Source organism: Pipra filicauda, unplaced genomic scaffold (assembly GCF_003945595.2).
Source record: "Pipra filicauda isolate LSUMZ 115617 unplaced genomic scaffold, ASM394559v2 scaffold856_size65099_pilon, whole genome shotgun sequence".
In the NCBI taxonomy this organism is placed as follows: Eukaryota; Metazoa; Chordata; class Aves; order Passeriformes; family Pipridae; genus Pipra; species Pipra filicauda.
This window is the reverse complement of record NW_024105038.1, coordinates 47538-65082: the sequence shown is the minus strand read 5'-3', so window position 1 is coordinate 65082 and position 17545 is coordinate 47538. Positions and strand designations below refer to the sequence as shown.

The following is a 17545-nucleotide window of genomic DNA, read 5'->3' as shown; positions in this document are numbered from 1 at the left end:
CCCCCCCCCCCCCCTCCCCGATGCCTCAGCTCCCCAGGGACCCTCTGAGGGAAGGGGGAGCCAAGGAATTCCCAAGGAATTCCCAAGAAATTCCCAAGAGATGCCCAAGGAATTGCCCAAGAAATTCCCCGAGGAGTTTCCCGAGGTTTTCCAGGAATGTGGGGCTCGTTCTTGGCCCCCCCCAACCCCAGGTGACCCCCCCCCTCCGGTTTCCCGGGAAAAGCTCCGAGGACGCTCCGGCTTTTCCCACTAAATCTATTTTTATTCACAAAACAAACACAGCTCCTGCTTCCCTTGGGAAGAGACGGATCCGACCCCCAAATCCACTGGGAAAACCCCCCGGATTCACGTCCTGCTCCCCCTCCTGGGGTTCATCCCGAGGATTCCCATTTTTCCAGCTGGGAATTCCCTTTGGATGCTCCTGGAGGAGCCGTTCCAGCCCCATGGATCAACCCAGGAGGAGCCTCCGGGTTGGGACAAATCCGCCCTTATCCCAACTTTTGGGATCATCCCAACCTTTGGGATTGTCCCAACTCTTGGAATCACCCCAACCTTTGGAATTGTCCCAACCCTTGGAATCATCCCAACCTTTGGAATTGCCCCAACCCTTGGGATTCTCCCAACCAACAGCTGAATAAATACAATAAATAAACTTCCCAAATTTTTGGGACACGATGGAGTTGGGATGATCTGGCTTCTTCCTCAACTGAAACCCACCAAATCAGGGAATTTTACCCCCAAATCAGGGGATTTTGCCCCAAATTGGGGTTCTTATCCCAAATCAAGGGATTTTGCCTCAAATTGATTTTTTCCCCCAAAATTGGTGGGTTTTTTGCCCCGAATCCTTGATGACATCATCACGCTCCGAATGGGCGTCGGCCAAGGCTGGATGGGAATCTGGGGCGATCCAGGGGCGACTCCATCCCACGTTTTGGGGTCTCTCCGAGCTTGGCAACGAGTTGGTGGCGCCTCCAAGAACTCCAACCTTGGACGTGGTTTCTCCCGGAATCCGCCCGGAGCAGGAACCCGGTTGGGTTTTCCCTTGGCAGGATTCCATCTTTTGGTTTTTGACCCAGAGGGAAAACACCCCCTTGGAAAACTCCCAAATTCCCACTCGGCTCCTCCTTCCACCCTCTACTCTACACCCTTCCTACTCTACCCTACGAAAACTACGCCCTCGGCGCCGCCGGAACAGCCCGATCCCACCGGGATTCCCATCGGGAATTGGGCCTCTACCCAAGTCAGCGTCAAGGTTGGCCAACCCAACGAGCTGAGTTTATCCAGCGGCACTTCCAGAACACCGGAATAGGGGCTCTACCCAAGTCAACGTCAAGGTTGGCCAACCCAACGAACTGGGCTCATCCGGTGGCCCCTCTGGAATGCCGGAACTCTGCCCAACTCAACGGGAATGCCGGTCAACCCAATGGGGTCGGGCTCGCCCGGCGGCCCCTCCGGGAGGCCGGAACTCCGCCCGACTCGCCGGCGGCGCCGCTCAGCCCACCGGCTCGGCCTCCTCCTCCTCGCCGTGGCTGCGCAGGTGCCGCCGCAGGTGGGAGGTGCCGCCGAACCTCCTCCCGCACCGCGGGCACGGGAAGGGCTTCTCCGCCCCGACCCCCCCCCCTCCTCCTCCCCCGTGGACCCGCCGGTGCTTGGCCAGCGCCGAGCCGTCGGCGAAGGCCTTCCCGCAGTCGGCGCAGCCGTGCCGGGGCCCGGCGTGGGCGCGCTGGTGCTTGTGGAAGTGGAGGGTGCTGTTGAAGCTCTTGCCGCACTCGGCGCACACGTGGGGCTGGCCGCCGGCGTGGGTCCGCTGGTGCCGGTACAGGTGGGACGTGCGGCCGAAGCGCTTCCCGCAGTCCCCGCACTGGTACGGCCTCTCCCCAGTGTGGATCCGCTGGTGCCTCTCCCAGTGGGAGCTCCACGAGAAGCTCTTCCCACAGTCCCCGCACCGGTACGGCTTCTCCGCCGCACCCGCGCCGCCCCCGGCGCCGGTGCCGCCGGCGCCGTGGAGGTTGCGCCGGTGCCGCGCGTACTGGGCGCGGGCGCCGAAGGCTTTGCCGCACTCCTCGCAGCGGAAGGGCCCGTCCAGGTGCAGGCGCTGGTGCTTGACCAGCGCGGGCGCGTCGCCGAAGCTCTTGCGGCACAGGGTGCACTTGTAGGGCCGCTGGCCCGTGTGGGTGCGCTGGTGCCGCTCGAAGTGCAGGGTGCTGCCGAAGCTGCGCCCGCAGTAGGTGCAGATGTAGGAGCGGCCGCCGGCGTGGCCGCGCTGGTGCCGGTACAGGTGGGAGCTGCGGCTGAAGCTCTTGCCGCACTCGGGGCACTGGTAGGGCTTCTCGCCGGTGTGCACGCGCTGGTGCCGCTCCCAGTGGGAGCTCCAGGAGAAGCCCTTCCCGCAGTGGCCGCACTGGAAGGGCAGACGCCCCGTGTGCAGCCGCTGGTGCGTCACCAGCTCCTTGTTGCGCCGGAAGCTCTTCCCGCACTCCTGGCACTCGTAGGGGAGGCCGCGAGCCCTCGGCGTTGCCGTAGGTGTCGGTGTCGGCACCGCGGCCGAGCCGGCGGCGTGGGCGCGCCGGTGCCGGGAGAGGTTGGAGCTGACGTTGAAGCTCTTCCCGCACTCCTGGCACTCGTAGGGGAGGCCGCGCGCCCTCGGAGCCGCCGTCGGCGTCGGCGTCGCCGGGCCGGCGCCGTGGGCGCGCTGGTGCCGGTAGAGGTTGGAGCTGACGTTGAAGGTCTTGCCGCAGTGGCGGCAGCGGAACGGGCGCTCCCCCGTGTGCGTCCGGCGGTGCTTGTGGAAGTGGGAGCTGCAGCTGAAGCTCTTCCCGCACTCGCGGCACTCGTAGCTCTTCTGCAGGACGATGATGCTGCGCAGGTTGGAGAAGGCCGGGGAGGAGGAGGAGGACGAGGAGCAGCCGCCGGGTTTGGCGCCGGGGGCGGAGGGGGAGCCGGGCTCGATCTGCTGCACCACCGTCCAGCGCAGGGTTTCCCGGGAATCCTCATCGGGGTCGGGGGTGGCCGGGGGAGGGAGGGCGGTGCCGTCGAGCTCCACGATCTCCGGGTCGCTCGGGGTTCCTGGCGGGGAGGGAAGGGGGGGGTGAATCCCGTGGGGGTGGGACGGGATGAGGTCCCGATGCCGTGGGATGAGGTGCCGATCCCGCGGGATTCAGAGCCCATTCCCAGGGGATGGAGACTCAATTCCTACGGGATATCAGGTGGGATGGAGACCCCATTCCCATGGGATTCAGACCCCATTCCCATGGGATATCAAAGGGAACGGAAACCCTATTCCCAAGGGATATCAAGGGGGTGGAGACCTTAACCCCATGGGATATCACGGAGGGATGGAGACCCCATTCCTGTGGGATTCAGACCCCATTCCCATGGGATATCAAGGGGGATAAAACTCCCATTCCCACAGGATGGAGACCCCATTCCCATGGGATGTTAAAGGAGATGGACACCCCAATCCCACGGGATGTCAAGGGGGATGGAGACCCCATTCCCAGGTGTCCCTGGGGGTCTCCACCCCCTTCCCAAGGTAGGAGGGTAGGTAGACCCCCCGACTCTTACTCTGCATCCCGAGGGGGTCGTAGGGATCCTCCTCCTCCTCCTCCTCCTCCTCCTCTTCCCCATTATCCCTGAAAAGCACCGTCTGCTCCGGCTCCGGTTCCTCCCACGGATCCATCGCCTGCTGGAAAACCCTGGGAAAGCGGGACAGTCCCATCATCATCCCAAAAACCCCCCGGAATAACCAAGGGGGGGGCTCGGGATCCTCCCACAGGAATGAAGGGACCCCTCCCAACCCCCCCCGGGAATAAAAGGAGCTCCCCAGTCCCCCCTTTCCTTTCCTCCCCCCAGGAATCTTGGTGCCCCCCCAAACCCCCCAGGAATGAAGGAACGAGGAGCCCAATCCCTCCTAAATCCCACCCAATTTCCTCTCCCCCAGGAATGTCGGGACCCCCAATCCCTCCCAGGAATGAAGGGACCCCCCCCAGTCCCCCCATTCCCTCTCCCCCCAGGAACGAAGGGAATGAAGAGACCCCCCCTCAACCCCCCTCATTCCTTCCCCCCCCCCAGGAATTTCGGGATCCCCCCAATCCCCCCGATTTCTCCCTTTCCCTCCCCCCCAGGAATTTCGGGACCCCCCTGACGCCCCCCCGACCCCCCCATCTCCTTCCCCCCAGGAATTTCGGGACTCCCCAGTCCCCCTTCCCCTCCATCTCCCTCTCCCTCCCCCCCAGGAATTTCGGGACCCCCCGATCCCCCCTCCCCCCGCCCAGGGGGACAAAGCCGGGGCGGCGACGCCGCGACCCTCCCCCACCCCCTCCTCTTTTTTTTTTTTTTGGGATGGGGGGGTCGTTCCTTCCTCCCGCCCTCCGCCCCCCTCCCAACCCGCTCCCGAATCCCGACCTTCCTTCCCCAATCCCGACCTTCCTTCCCCAATCCCGACCTTCCTTCCCGAATCCCGGCGTTCCCGGGGGCTCGTGGCCTCGGGATCTCCCCCCCTCGCCCCCCTCCCCCTTTTCCCACCCCTCCCCCCTCCCCACCACCTTTTCCTGTCCCCCCCCTCCCCCTTTTTTCCCGATCCCGGTTTATTCCATCCCCTTCCTGTGTGTCCGGGGCTCTCGGAGCCGACGTGCAACAGCCCCCCCCCCCCAAATCCCTCCTTTCTCCCGCCCCCTCCCCAAATTCCAACCCCCCCCCCATTCCCAAATCCTCCCCTTTTCCCACCTCTGGCGTCTCCGCATCCTCCGCTTCCAGGTAACGGGAATTTTTCCTGGGATTTGAAGCCTCTCCCGGCCGCGCCCCGATCCCCCCCCCTTTATTTACCTCCCCCCTTTCCCTCGCATTCCCAATTCCCACCCCCCGCGCCAGCCGCGCTTTTCCATTGCCCCCGCCCCTCCCGATTCCCAAAATTCCCTCTCCGGGCTCCCGAAACCTTTATTCCCTCATTTATCCCCCCTCTCCCCGTTCCCCCCCTCCCGCCCCTTCCCCGTTTTCCCTCCTTTTCCATTCATTCCTCCTGGTTTTCCCCCCCTTCCGTTCCTTTTTCCCCATTTTCCCTTTTTTCCGTCCCTTTTTCCCGTTCCCCCCCCTTCCATTCCCTTTTCCCGTTTTTCCCCTCTTTCCATTCCTTTTTCCCGGTGTCCCCTCCCCCCTTTCCATTCATTTTCCTGTTTTTCCCTCTTTTTCCACCCCTGTTTTCCATTTTTCCCCTTTTCCATTCCTTTTTCCCGTTTTTCCTCCTCTTTCCATTTCTTTCCCCCCCTTTTCCAATTTTTCCCCTTTTTCCATCCCTTTCCTCCCTTTTTCCATCCCTTTCCCCCCTTTTTCCATTCCCTTTTCCCGGTTTTTCCTCCTCCTGTTGCATTTTAACCCCCTCCCTTTAATCCCCTCATTCCCATTAAATCCCTCCACCCCCCTTCCCAATCCTTATTTAGGGGGAAATTAGGAATTAAGGGGGAAAATTAGGAATTAGAAGGGGAAATTAAAAATTAAGGGGGAGGAATTGGGGATCAAGGGTGAAAAATTAGGAACTGGGGGGGAAATAGGGATTAAGGGGGAAAATTAGAGGGGGAAAATTAGGAATTAAGGGGGAATCCCTTCCCAGAAATCCTTAGGGGGGGGCGAGCTGTATCCCAGTTTTGGGGTCTCCCCACTCTGTGGACCCCAGATCCTAACCTGGAGCTGTTGGAATTTCAGGGATTAGGGGGGAATCTCTTCCCAAAGAACCCGTCGGCACCGGGACGAGCTCGGAAAACCGGGATAAGATGCAGGAGAGCTACGAGAGCGTAATTTCCTTGGGTGAGGCTCCCGAATCCCTTCATTTCTCCCTAAGTTTGGATCTTTTCCGATGAATGAAATTCCGTGAGCGGGATTTAATTGGCGGGTGAATTAATGACGGCGGAAAACCACCAAAAATCCCCCGAAATCCACCAAAATCAAGTCTGGGAAAAGCGGGAATGCAGCCACTGACGGCCCTGGTGGGGTTGGGGGTTTTTTTGGGGTGTAAAGACCTAAAATCAGTGTCCAAATGTCCCCCCCAGCCGAGGAAATCGCCATCAGTTGGCCGCGAATCACCGCCTTCGCCGAGTCCCACCGGAGACGCGGCCTCGGGGCCGGTGAGTCCAGGGAGGGGGGAGACGTTGGCCAAGAGGGGGGTGGGGGATCCCAAAATCCAGGAGGGGGGTGGGGATTGGGGCCATGGTTAACTGAGTTGACCAAATTGACCAAGGACATGTTTTGGAAGAGCCCAAAATCCACAAGGGGGGTGGGAATTGGGCCATGGTTGACCTAGTTGACCGAGTTGACCAAGTTGACCAAGGACATGTTTTGGAAGAGCCCAAAACCCACGGAGGGGTGGGTTTGGGGCACTGACAGACCCTCTCCCCCATTTTTGTCCTGGCAGACGATGGTTTGTTGACAGACAACGAGGAGGAGGAGCCTCCCCCGGGCGAGCTGGAGAAGGTGGACGCCGCAGCCGCCTCGGCCTCGGCGGCCAAACCCAAGCCCGCGGCCAACCCGCCCAACGCCGAGGGCTCCAAACCCGGCGAGGTCCCCCAGAAACCCGACCCCCAGCCCCGCAAAGCCGCGGGGAAGCGCCAGAGCAAGTCGGGACCCCGCGGCTTCAAGAAGTTCCCGCCGCGGAGCCTCCTGGGCCACGGGCGGTGCCACGACTGCGGCAAAGCTTTGGCGTTCGGCTCCGCCTTCCCCAAGCGCCGGCGCGGGACGGAGCGGCCCCACAAGTGCCCGGAGTGCGGGAAGTGCTTCCGGCTGAGCTCCACCCTCATCACCCACCAGCGGCGCCACGCCGGCGACAAACCCTACAAGTGCCCCGACTGCGGCAAGACCTTCAGCGTCGGCTCGGCCTTCATCCAGCACCAGCGCGTCCACGCCGGCGCCGGCGCCGCGCCCTGCCAGTGCGGTGTCTGCGGCAAGAGCTTCCCGGCCAGCGCCGGGCTGGTGAAGCACCAGAAGCTCCACCTGGAGGAGAAGCCCTACAAATGCGGCGACTGCGGCAAGGGCTTCAACTGGAACTCCCACCTGGAGCGGCACCGGCGCATCCACACCGGCGAGAAGCCCTACGCCTGCCCCGAGTGCGGCAAGAGCTTCAGCTGGAGCTCCCACCTCGACCGGCACCGCCGCACCCACGCCGCCGCCCGCGGGGACCCCTCGTGCCGCTGCGCCGACTGCGGCGACGAGCCGGAGCCGCCGGAGCGCGGGAAGGGCTCGGCGGCCAAGCCGGCGGCGTTGGCCAAGCGCCGGCACGGCGGCGCCGCTCCCGAGAAGCCCTACAAGTGCGGGGAGTGCGGGAAGGGCTTCGGCGCTGACGCGGCGCTGGCGAAGCACCGGCAGATCCACGCCGGCGCCGCCAAGCCCTACGAGTGCGGGGAGTGCGGGAAGAGCTTCGCCTGGAGCTCCCACCTCGACCGGCACCGGCGCATCCACATGGGCGAGAAGCCGTTCCGCTGCGGCGACTGCGGCAAGAGCTTCTCCCAGAGCTCCCACCTGGAGCGGCACCAGCGCGTCCACGCCGGCGCCGAGCAGCCGCGCCGGTGCTGCGACTGCGGGAAGAGCTTCCTGGCGTCGCCCGCCAAGCGCCGGCGGCTCTTGGGCGGCGGCACCGAGAGACCCTCCAAGTGCGGCGAGTGCGGGAAGAGCTTCCCGTGGGCGCCGCGGGCGGCACCGGAGAGGAGCCACAAGTGCAGCGAGTGCGGGAAGAGCTTCTCGGCGCGGGCGGAGGGCGCAGTGAGGCACCAGGGCACACAGACCGGCGAGAAGCCGTACGCCTGCCCCGAGTGCGGGAAGAGCTTCGGGCAGAACTCGGCGCTGGTGAAGCACCGGCGGATGCACACGGGCGAGAAGCCCTACGAGTGCGGGGACTGCGGGAAGAGCTTCGGCGTCCGCTCCAACCTCATCAAGCACCAGCGGACGCACCTCGGCGAGAAGCCCTACAAGTGCCCCGAGTGCGGCAAGGGCTTCATCCAGAAGTCCGACCTCACCAAGCACCGGCGGATGCACACCGGGGAGAAGCCCTACGAGTGCAACGTGTGCGGGAAGTGCTTCAGCGTCTCCTCCAACCTCATCAAGCACCAGCGCATCCACCTGGGCGAGAAGCCCTACCAGTGCTCCGAGTGCGGCAAGAGCTTCATCCAGCGCTCCGAGCTCACCATCCACCAGCGCGTGCACACCGGCGAGAAGCCCTACAAGTGCTCGGAGTGCGGGAAGTGCTTCAGCCGCAGCTCCCACCTCAACCGGCACCAGCGAACCCACGGCGGGGACAAGCCCAAGGCGGCGGCCGCCGGTGGTACCTCCGTGGCCACTGAGATGCCGCCGCCCCCGCCGGGCTCCGGGGCCTTCCCCGGCGCCGCCTTCCCGGCCCCGGTGGCCTCGCTGGGGTCGTTCCCGGCGTCGCCCTCGGCGCTGCCCGTGCCGGCGCTCTCCGGCCCGGCCCTGGAGCTGCCCTGGGCGCTCTCGTTCCCCGGCCGCGCCTTCGCCCACCCGTCGTTCGCCCCGGCCCCGCCCGCGGGCGCCCAGACCCCCTCGCTCATCAACTGAGGCTCCGCCCACCTGCCCGGTGCTCCCGGTGCTCCCAGTTACCTCCCGGTGCTCCCAGTACCCAACTGGGATGGGTTGGACGCAGAGACCCAACCTTGGGTCTCGTTGACTCATCGTTGGAGCTTCTTCCAACCTGGAGCCCTTTGACCTTCTGGGCTAATTAATGACGTCATTAATTAGGGGATGGGGAACTCCCCTTCATTCTGTGGCTCCGCCCACCTCCCCAGTGCTCCCAGTGCCCAACCGGGGCCGGTTGACCCCCCCCATTCCCACCCCGGCCCCCCTGCCCTGGATTCCCCTCCGGCCTTTCCCCTGGGATGAAGATCCGGCCCCATCCCGGTTTTTCCCTCTGCTCCCACCTCGCAGGATTTTTTCCCACATTTTTGTATCATCTTGTGCCCACCTGGGAGCTGCCCTGAGGAATTCTGGGATATTCCACATTTCCCATCTCTCCCTCTGATCCCACATTATCCCAAACGGAGCCGGTTGGGCTTTTCCTCTTTTAATTTTAACCATTTTTTGTCCTTTTTGGAAAAAAAACCCAACTTTTGGGGCAAAATCAGTGATTTGGTGACATTTTCCAGGCACTTCAGGGAATATTTTGGGAATTTTGGGTGGGGTTTTTTTTTTCCTTTTCCACATGGAATTTGGGACAACTTCGGTGTGTTTGTGGTGAGTTTTTTATGGCTTTTCCTTAATTTTTTGGGGTTGTTTTTCGGGATTTAATGTCTTTCGGTACAAGCAGGAAAAAGTGGGAAAAGTGGTGCTTTTTTACTGCCTAAAATTCTGATTTTTCCCAGTTTCCCGAGGAAAAAATGGGAAACGGAAGAAAACAAATGGGTCAAAAATCAAAAACCTTCAAAAAACACTAAAAAAAAGTGAAAAAATTAATGAAAAATGAAGAAAAACATCAAGTGAGGCTAAAAATGACTCTTAGTTTGTCCCAAAAGGGGATAAAAAGCTGGAAAAAGACTTTTGAAAAAGTCGGGAATTGCCGAAAACTTCGGAGTTGGGAAAATTCGAAGTGGAAATTAAATAATAGAGGAGTTTGTGGAGATACCACGGGACGGACTTCTTGTGTTTATGGAAAAATGAGGAAAAATATCAAAATATAGGAAAAAAATGTGCTAATGAGGCATCTTGGGGCTCAGTGGCCCCAATCTGGGCCCAAATATCCCCAAAGTTCAGGGCAATTACCCCAAAATTCCAGGGTTTGGTGGTTTGGGAACCTCCGGAGCCGCCACGGGCGGGGTGGGACCGTCCCGAAATTCCGGAGGAAGAGGAAGGAACGGGATGAAACCAAGAACTTCCCTGGGAGCTCCGACAGGACGGAATTTCTGGAGGACATGTGACCCCAAAAGGGCCAAAAATGAGCCCCAAAAGCTCCAAACCTGAGGATATTTGGGGGGAAAACGCCCCCAACCTGTGATTTCCGTGGAATTTCGCCCCTTCCTGGTGTTTCCGGTGTCGTCGCGTCGCGGATTCCGGTCGGTGTCATTCCCGGTGTTGGGAGTTGCTTCCTTTCCATGAGTAGTAATAAATTAGAGTTAGCAATTCCCAGTTATTCCCAGTTTTTCCTTGGAATGGCTTCAGAGCGCCTCGAAATCCCGTTTCTCGTGGTTTTCCCAACCCCCTCCCCTGTGGAAGGGCCTCCAAATCCACGTCCTGGAGCATTTCCAGGTATGGAGCAGCTCCAGGAAGCCCCTTCCCAACCTTTTCCCATCCTGGAATAGCTCCCGTTGGATGGAATCCATAGGGATCATTCCTCGTGGGAAGGTTACACCTCAAAAAAACCCAAGGAATTTCGAATTATTTAAGCCAAAAATTCCTGTGGTCCCCCCCCCCCCTCCAAGATTCCAAAGGAAAAGGCAGAAAAAAATCAACAGGAGCATCAGGAATTCCCAGTTTTTCCACCGCCGGGATCTGGTGGCGCTCAAGGGTCTTTTTTCCAGGAACAACCCCCCCCTCCCCCCTCCGAATTTCGGGATCAAAGTTTGATCCCAAAATTTGGATCCCATACCTCGATCCCAAAATTTCACACCACCCCCCCCTTCCCTCCTTGTTTTTTTTTTTTTTTTTTTTTTTTTTTTTTTGGAACGATCCCACAAAAGAATCCACGGATTCCCTCTCGGGAAATCTGGGATTTCCAGGGAACAACGGGGATACTCTGCCGCCCCCCCCGCCCCGATCCAGCATCCCTGGGAATTCCAGGAGCCCTTTTCCCGGTTCCCGGCGCCGTTTCCCGCCCGGATCCTTCCGGGAGGACACAGGAAAGGGCCGATCCAGGGGGAGGAAGAGGAGGGGGAAAGGGGGGGGGCCGGGAATGGTTTTCCCGAAGCCGGGAATGTGTTTCCCGGTCCCGGGAGTGATTTTTCCCTGTCCCAGGAATGTTTTTCCCGGTCCCAGGGATGTTTTTCCCGGTCCCGGGAGTGGTTTTCCCGGTCCTGGGAATGTTTTCCCGGTGCCGGCGATGCTCCGCTCGATCCCGGGAATGTTGTTCGGGTCCCGGGAATGCTTTTCCCGGTCCTGGGAATCTTTTATCCCGGTCCGGGAGATGCTCTAATCGGTTCCGGGAGCGACTTTCCGGGCGCTGGGAATGTTTTCCTGGTCCCGGGAATGTTCATCCCGGTCCCGGGGAGGCTCCGCCCGGTCTGGGAATGCTTTTTCTCATCCCGGGAATGTTTATCCCCGTCCCAGGAGTGAGTTTTCCCAGTCTCGGGAATGTTCATCCTGGTCCCGGGGATGATTTACCCTGTCCCGGGGATGTTTATCCGGGTCTGGGAATGCTTTTCCCGGTCCTCGGCGTGATTTTCCCAACCCCTGGAAAAAAAGAGGGAGAAAAGATAAAAAAAAAAAAAAAAAAAAAAAAGGGAGGGAGGGAGAAAAGACCAAAAAAAGGGGGGGGGGGGAATCACCAAAAAAAGTGGGAAAACACTGAAATAAAAGGGGGAATTCACCAAAGAGAGGGAAAAGACAAAAAAAGAGGAAAAGAAAAAGGGGGTAAATATATAAAAAAAGGGAGACACACCAAAAATATTGGGGAAAAACGTAAATAAAAGGAGGAAAACACACAAAAAAGGGGGAGAATTAAAAAAAAAAAAAAAAGGAAACCCCACCGAAAATAAAGAGGATTCATCCCAAAAGTGTCCGTGTGGGGAGGGAGAAGTGCTTTGGGAATGGTGGGAATGGCGGGAATGGCGAGAGAAGGACCCACGGAATTACAACAATAACCATTTTTATTGATATTAAGAATATTCGGGGCCGGTTTTTCCGGCCCCTCCTCGTTCCCAGGTGCCGGAATCTCATCCCAGGGGGGTGGGTGGGGTTTTTTTTTTGGGATCAAGTCCCTGGAGGGACCCCCGGGGCTGCCTCGAACCCGGGAATTCTCATCACAGCCCCCCCCGCATCCCAAAAATTCCCAACCCCCCCTTTAGTGCAATTCGGCTCCTGACGCAGCTTCTGCTGGGAAAAGGGGGGATTTCTCCCCGGAAAAGCTGGAATTCCACAGGAATGGGGTTAAAGGAGGGTCCCTCCCCCCACTCAGGGTGTTCCCAGCTCATCCCAGTGATGGGAATATGGAATTCTGTGGGATTTGGATCCGCCTCCCCCCTCCCCCAGTTCACCCATCCAATTTTTGGGGTGAATCCCAAAATCCATCAAAGTCCAGAGATTTATTCCACCCCTTCCCCCCTCAAATTCCAAATTCCCCAAAACTCCCAAATTCCAGGATTTTAACCCCAAAGCTTCCCAAATTTTGGGGATAAACCCCCAAATTTCAGGGATTTATCCCAAACACCCACAAATTCCAAGACTTTAAGCCCCCAAACTTCCCAAATTCCAGGGATATGACCCCAGAACTCCCCAATTTTGGGAAAATCCCCCAAATCCCCAAAAGTTTCAGGATGTGAATCCCAAAAGCACCCAAATTTCAAGGGTTTATCCCCAACCCCCCCAAAATTCCAGGGATTTAAACCCCCCCCCCCCAATTCCCGGGATTTAACCCTAAAATCCTCCAAATTCCAAGAGTTTAACCCCAAATGCCCCGAAATTTCAGGAATTTATCCCCCAAACCCCCCAAATTCCAGAAGGTCCCCCCCCAGATCCCAAATCCAGGCACCATCCAAGAGGCTCTTCCAAGCCTCATCCAGGAATTCCACGGGACACGACGGCACCACCCAACAATCCCAGGGTTTGGTGGGATTCCCTGGGATCGCTGCTGGTTTTTTGGTGCATTTTGTGTGGATTTGGGGGAATTCTGGAAGATTTTGGGTGGATTTTTGTGGGATTTTTGGGGAAATTTTGCTGGAATTTTTTTGTGGAAGTTTGGAGAATTTTGGGGGAATTTTGGCAGAGTTTGGGGGAAAATTTGGGTGGATTTTGGGGGGAATTTTGGGGAACTTTTGCTGGATCCTGTGCAGATTTGGGGAATTTTGGGGTGGCTTTGGGGGGAATTTTATGTGGATTTTTGTGGGATTTGGGGTGAATTTTGTGGGAATTTTGGGTGGATTGGGGAGGAATTTTGGGTGAACTCGAGGTGGATTCGGGGGGAATTTTAGGTGGATTTTTGTGGCAGAATTTGGGGGAGATTTCGGGGTAGATTTGGGTGGATTTTGGTGGAATTTGGGGAGGATTTTGGTGAGATTTCAGGTGGATTTGGGGGGGGGAACTTTGGCTGGATTTTTGCGGGATTTCGGGTGAATTCGGGGAGAATTTTTTTGTGGGATTCTGGACGAGTTTTGGGTGAATTTGCGGGGATTTCGGGGGGGTTTGGGGTGGATTCTGCGGGATTTCGGGGCGAACTCGGGGAGGGTTTCTGTGGGATTTGGGGAATTTCCGGGGGGGGCTTTGGGACGACTCTGAGAAACTCGGCGGAATTCCCGGCGCCTTTCGAGCGTGTTCGGGGCGGGGGCTTCCCGGGAATTCGGGGTCAGAGGCTGACGCTCCGGTGGTGCCGGAGGCTCCGGCGCCGCTCCCGCTCCCCCGGCTCGTCGCTGCCCAGGCTGGCGGCGTCCGAGATCCCCACCAAGTGTTCCACGGAGTCGAACTTCTGCAGGTCGGAGGCGACGGTCTGGAGGCTGAGCACGGACAGGGAGTCTCCGGCCGGACACTCCGCCCCCAGATCCGCCCCCCGCGACTCCGGGCTGGAGTGCCGGGGGCTGCTCTCGGCTCCCACCGGGGATTCCCGGCGCTGCAGGAGCCTCTGGAGCCGCCGGGCGTGGATCTGCTCGCTGATCTGCTCCAGGTTCCGCAGGGCCACCGAGTAGCGGGTCTTGGCCTGGGAGACGCGGCTCTCCAGGGCCGTCACCTTGGACTTGTGCTCCTGGGGAGGGGGGACAGGGAGGGATCAGCGGGAGGGGCCTGGGAATTCTTTGGAACCCCCGAAAAATCGGCTGTGATCTCCAAAAATCGGCTGCGGTTCCTAAAAATTTGGTTGTTATCCCTAAAAAGTCAGGTGTGATCCCTAAAAAATCGGTTGTGATCCCTAAAAAATTGGTTCTAATTCCTAAAAAGTTGCTTCTGATTCCTAAAAAAATTGGTTCTAATTCCCAGATCTGGTGGAACTGGAGCTCCCAGTCCCTCTCCCAGTGCTCCCAGTGCCCCCAATACCCCCCCAGTCCCTCCCAGTATCCCCCCCAGTCCCTCTCCCAGCTCTCCCAGTGCTCCCAGTCACCTCCAGGATCTGGTTAAACTGGTGCCTTCTCTCTCTCCCAGTGTTCCCAGTCCCTCTCCCAGTGTTCCCAGTGCCCTCCCAGTCCCTCTCCCAGCATTCCCAGTCCCTCCCCCAGCATTCCCAGCCCCTCTCCCAATGCCCCCAGTCCCTCTCCCAGCATTCCCAGTCCCTCTCCCGGCGCTCCCAGTGACCTCGAGGATCTGGTTGAACTGGGCCTTGAGCTCGAAGTAGGGTTTGCTGCGCAGGATGACGCGTTTCAGGGACTTCTGGAGCGCCTGGACCTCGGCCTCGGCCTCCTGGCACAGCCGCGTCACCCGCTGGTGCTCCCGCTCGCTCCGCACCCGCTCCTCCTCCGCCTCGTTCACCTGCGACCCCGCGGCAATCCCGCGGGAATTCCACGGGGAGTCACACGGGGAACGAGGGGGGAGCCGGGAAATCCCGGCGGGAACGGGGGAACGGCCCCAAACCCCCTCGGGAACGGGGGATATCCTGGCACGGCCGCGCCACCCGCTCCTCCTCCGCCTCATTCAGCGGCAATCCCGCGGGAATTCCATGGGAATTCCACAGGAAATTCCACAGGGAACGAGGGGCAGCCGGAAAACCCTGGCGGGAATGGGGGAACAGCCCCAAACCCCCTCAGGAACGGGGCCCATCCCAACGAGGGGCCCATCCCCAAAGAGATCCCTGGGGGCTGGTGGATCCCGTGGAAAGACCCCCTTGGGGAAGGGGCTGCATCCCAAACTCTTCCCGCGCCCCCGATCCCACGGAACCCCCACGGGGAAGGGGCCGTTATCCCGAGCTCTTCCCGGTGCTGATCCCACAGAAACCCCCGGGAAGGGGCCGTTATCCCAAGCTCCTGCAGCGCTGATCCCACAGAATCCACCCTGGGGAAGGGGCCGTTCTCCCAACCCCCCTGGCACTGATCCCACAGAATCCCCCCGGGAAGGGGCCGTTATCCCAAGCTCTTCCCACACCGCTGATCCCACCGGGAAGGGGGAAGGCTCCGCCCCCCGTATCCCACCTTGCGCGTGGCGTGGTTGAGCATCTCCTGCCAGGTGGGGTCCAGGCGGTTCTTGCCGGCGGCCACGCCCTGCTCTGCCACGAAGACCATCTCCCGCGCCGCGTTGTGCATCCCCACCGCGCGCTCGTACCGCAGGGCCGCCCGCTGCGTCTCCTGCTGCGCCTGCAACGCCGGGAATGCCGGGAATGCCGGCTCCGGACCTTCGCCTGGGGGGTCCCCGGGGTTCTCCCGGGGTCTGGGAGCTCCTTGGGGCACTGATTCCCAACCGGGAGCTGAGCCCGGGCGGGTGGGGACAAGGATGGGGGACCTGGAATTCCCGACCTGTGCCCCTTTTCCAGCCTTTTTCAGGGACCGGGACACTTGGACACCAGGGAAGGGGTGGGAAACAAGGATCGGGGACCCGGAATTTCCAATCAATGCCCCTTTTTCAGTCTTTTCCAGGGGTTGGCACACCACTGAAGGGATGGGTGACAAAGCTTGGGGACCAGGAATTCCCTTCGCCAGGGTTCTTTCCCCAATCCGAGCCCCTTTTCCAAGGGTTTTCCAGGCTCTTTTCCCAGGATTTGGCACCTCCCTGGCTCAGCAATTCCCAGCTGGGAGTGCCGGGAGTGGAGCTCAGGGAACGGGACACCAGGGAAACGACGGGAAACAGGGATGGGGGACCCGGAATTCCCCTTTCCCGGGGCCTTCCCGGCCCTTTTCCGCGGATTTTCCCGGTACCTCCTTGGCTCTCCGGCGGGCCTCGTAGTAGGGCCGGGCCCTCTCGATGCAATTCCCGAGCTGGGAGCCTTGGGAATTCAGCTTCCGGGCGGACTCGGACAGGATCCGGCGGTAGGCGGAGCGGGCGGCCTGGGATGGGGCGGGAACGGCCCCAGTTACGGACTGGGGGCACTGGTTTGGGACTGGGAGCCCCGGCAGGGCTGGGGGAGAAGGATCTGGGACCAGTTTGGGACTGGGAAAACCAGTAAAGGGACTGAGGGCACCAGTTTGGGGCTGGAAAACGAGGATCGAGACAAGTTTGGGAACGGGGTCCCAGTTTGGGATTGGGGACACGGATTGGGAACCAGTTTGGGAATGGGGACACGGATTGGGAACCAGTTTGGGACTGGGGACACAGACTGGGAAGGGTACCAGTTAAGGACTCAGAATCCCGGTTTGTTACTGGTGCCCCATTTCAGGCCCCCAGTGGTCCCAGTTTGCGTTCCCAGCGCTCCCAGTGCTCCCAGTTTGACTCACGTCCAGCTCCAGCTCCCCCCGGTTGATGTCAGCGTTGGCCTCGTTCAGGTGCTCGAGCTCCTCCTGGGGGGGAGACCCCAAAATTAGGGGGGGAGGGACCCCAAAACTGGGGGGGAGAGACCCCAAAACTGGGGAGAGAGATCCCCAGGACCCCCACAGTTGGGGTGAGGGGGAACAGGGACCTGCCCCAAAACTGCTCAAGGCCCCCCAAACCCCCTTTGATTCCCCCCCAAAACCCCCTCAAAGCCCTTTGGGACCCCCCCAGACCCCCTCCAGGACCCCCCCAAACCCAGGGGAATCCGTCCCCCCCCCAAATCCCACCTGGATCCGGGGGTCCAGCTCCTCTTCTTCTTCCTCCTCCTCTTCTGAAGCCCCTTTTGGGGGGGTCCCGGGGTCTTCACCCCCACCAAGACCCCCCCCCACCCCGTTGGTGCCCCCCCAAATCAGCCCCTGCTCCGAGTCCCCCATTTCGGGGTCCCCCCCCCAGATTTGGGGTGGTCTCTGCCCTGGGGGGGAGGGGAGGGGGGGGCCATTCAAGGGCTTGGGTTTTTTTTTCAGGGGGGAAAGAGTTTTAGTTCATTTTTGGGGGGGCTCAGGGGGGTTCGGGGGCGTTTGGAGACCCCCCAACCCCCCCCCCCACGAGGGGGGTCTCAAGTCGGGGTCCGGGAGGGTCCAACTGGGAGGGGGGAGCTGGAAAAGAACGGGGGGGGAAAGGTCAGAGGCTCCCCCCCCAAACCGTGACTTGGAACAGCCCAGGGACCCCCAGAAATCGACTCTAAATTTTAATGAGCCCCAAAACCCCTCAAATCCCCCCCAAAGCCTGACTTGGAACAGTCCAGGGACCCCCCCAGTCGCCCCCAAATTTTAATGAGCATCAGACCCCCCAAATCCCCCCCAATTCCCCCCAGAACCCCCCAAATCTCCCCCAACCCCCTCCAAGACCCCTCAAAACACCCCAGACCCCACAAAATCCCCCCAGACCCCCTAAATCCCACCGGACACCCCAAAATCCCCCCAGATCCTCCAAAATCCCCCCTGACTCCCCCAAATCCCCCCGCCCCTCC

The 17545-nt window shown here is 60.1% G+C and overlaps 3 protein-coding genes across 6 annotated transcripts; 1 reads left to right on the top strand and 2 right to left on the bottom strand.

Annotated features, from left to right (window-relative positions):
- Nucleotides 1-241: 241 nt before the first annotated feature.
- Nucleotides 242-4768, bottom strand: LOC113990825 (zinc finger protein 883-like). 3 transcript variants are annotated; one of them, XM_039390658.1, is made up of 3 exons: nt 4726-4768; nt 3565-3695; nt 242-3066 (listed from the first exon to the last, which is right to left on the bottom strand). In XM_039390658.1, the coding sequence occupies exons 1-3, from the start codon at nt 4740-4742 to the stop codon at nt 1493-1495; spliced, it is 1722 nt and encodes a 573-aa protein (XP_039246592.1). In that variant the 5' UTR covers nt 4743-4768; the 3' UTR covers nt 242-1492. The 3 variants fall into 3 exon arrangements, with proteins under 3 accessions (XP_039246592.1, XP_039246593.1, XP_039246591.1); XM_039390659.1 differs by lacking the exon at nt 4726-4768 and adding an exon at nt 4425-4516; XM_039390657.1 differs by lacking the exon at nt 4726-4768 and having other exon boundaries at nt 3565-3786.
- Nucleotides 3478-8635, top strand: LOC113989756 (zinc finger protein 345-like). Of its 2 annotated transcripts, none has more exons than XM_027725804.2 (4): nt 3478-3532; nt 5698-5799; nt 6042-6116; nt 6404-8635. In XM_027725804.2, exons 2-4 carry the CDS (start codon nt 5766-5768, stop codon nt 8551-8553), a joined length of 2259 nt encoding a protein of 752 aa, XP_027581605.1. In that variant the 5' UTR covers nt 3478-3532; nt 5698-5765; the 3' UTR covers nt 8554-8635. The 2 variants fall into 2 exon arrangements, with proteins under 2 accessions (XP_027581605.1, XP_027580811.1); XM_027725010.2 differs by lacking the exon at nt 3478-3532 and adding an exon at nt 4642-4755.
- Nucleotides 8636-11771: 3136 nt separating this feature from the next.
- SH3BP5L (SH3 binding domain protein 5 like) lies at nt 11772-17183 on the bottom strand. Its single transcript, XM_027732898.2, has 6 exons — nt 16803-17183; nt 16482-16544; nt 15966-16094; nt 15246-15407; nt 14416-14589; nt 11772-13873 (listed from the first exon to the last, which is right to left on the bottom strand). The coding sequence occupies exons 1-6, from the start codon at nt 16947-16949 to the stop codon at nt 13481-13483; spliced, it is 1068 nt and encodes a 355-aa protein (XP_027588699.1). The 5' UTR covers nt 16950-17183; the 3' UTR covers nt 11772-13480.
- Nucleotides 17184-17545: the final 362 nt, after the last annotated feature.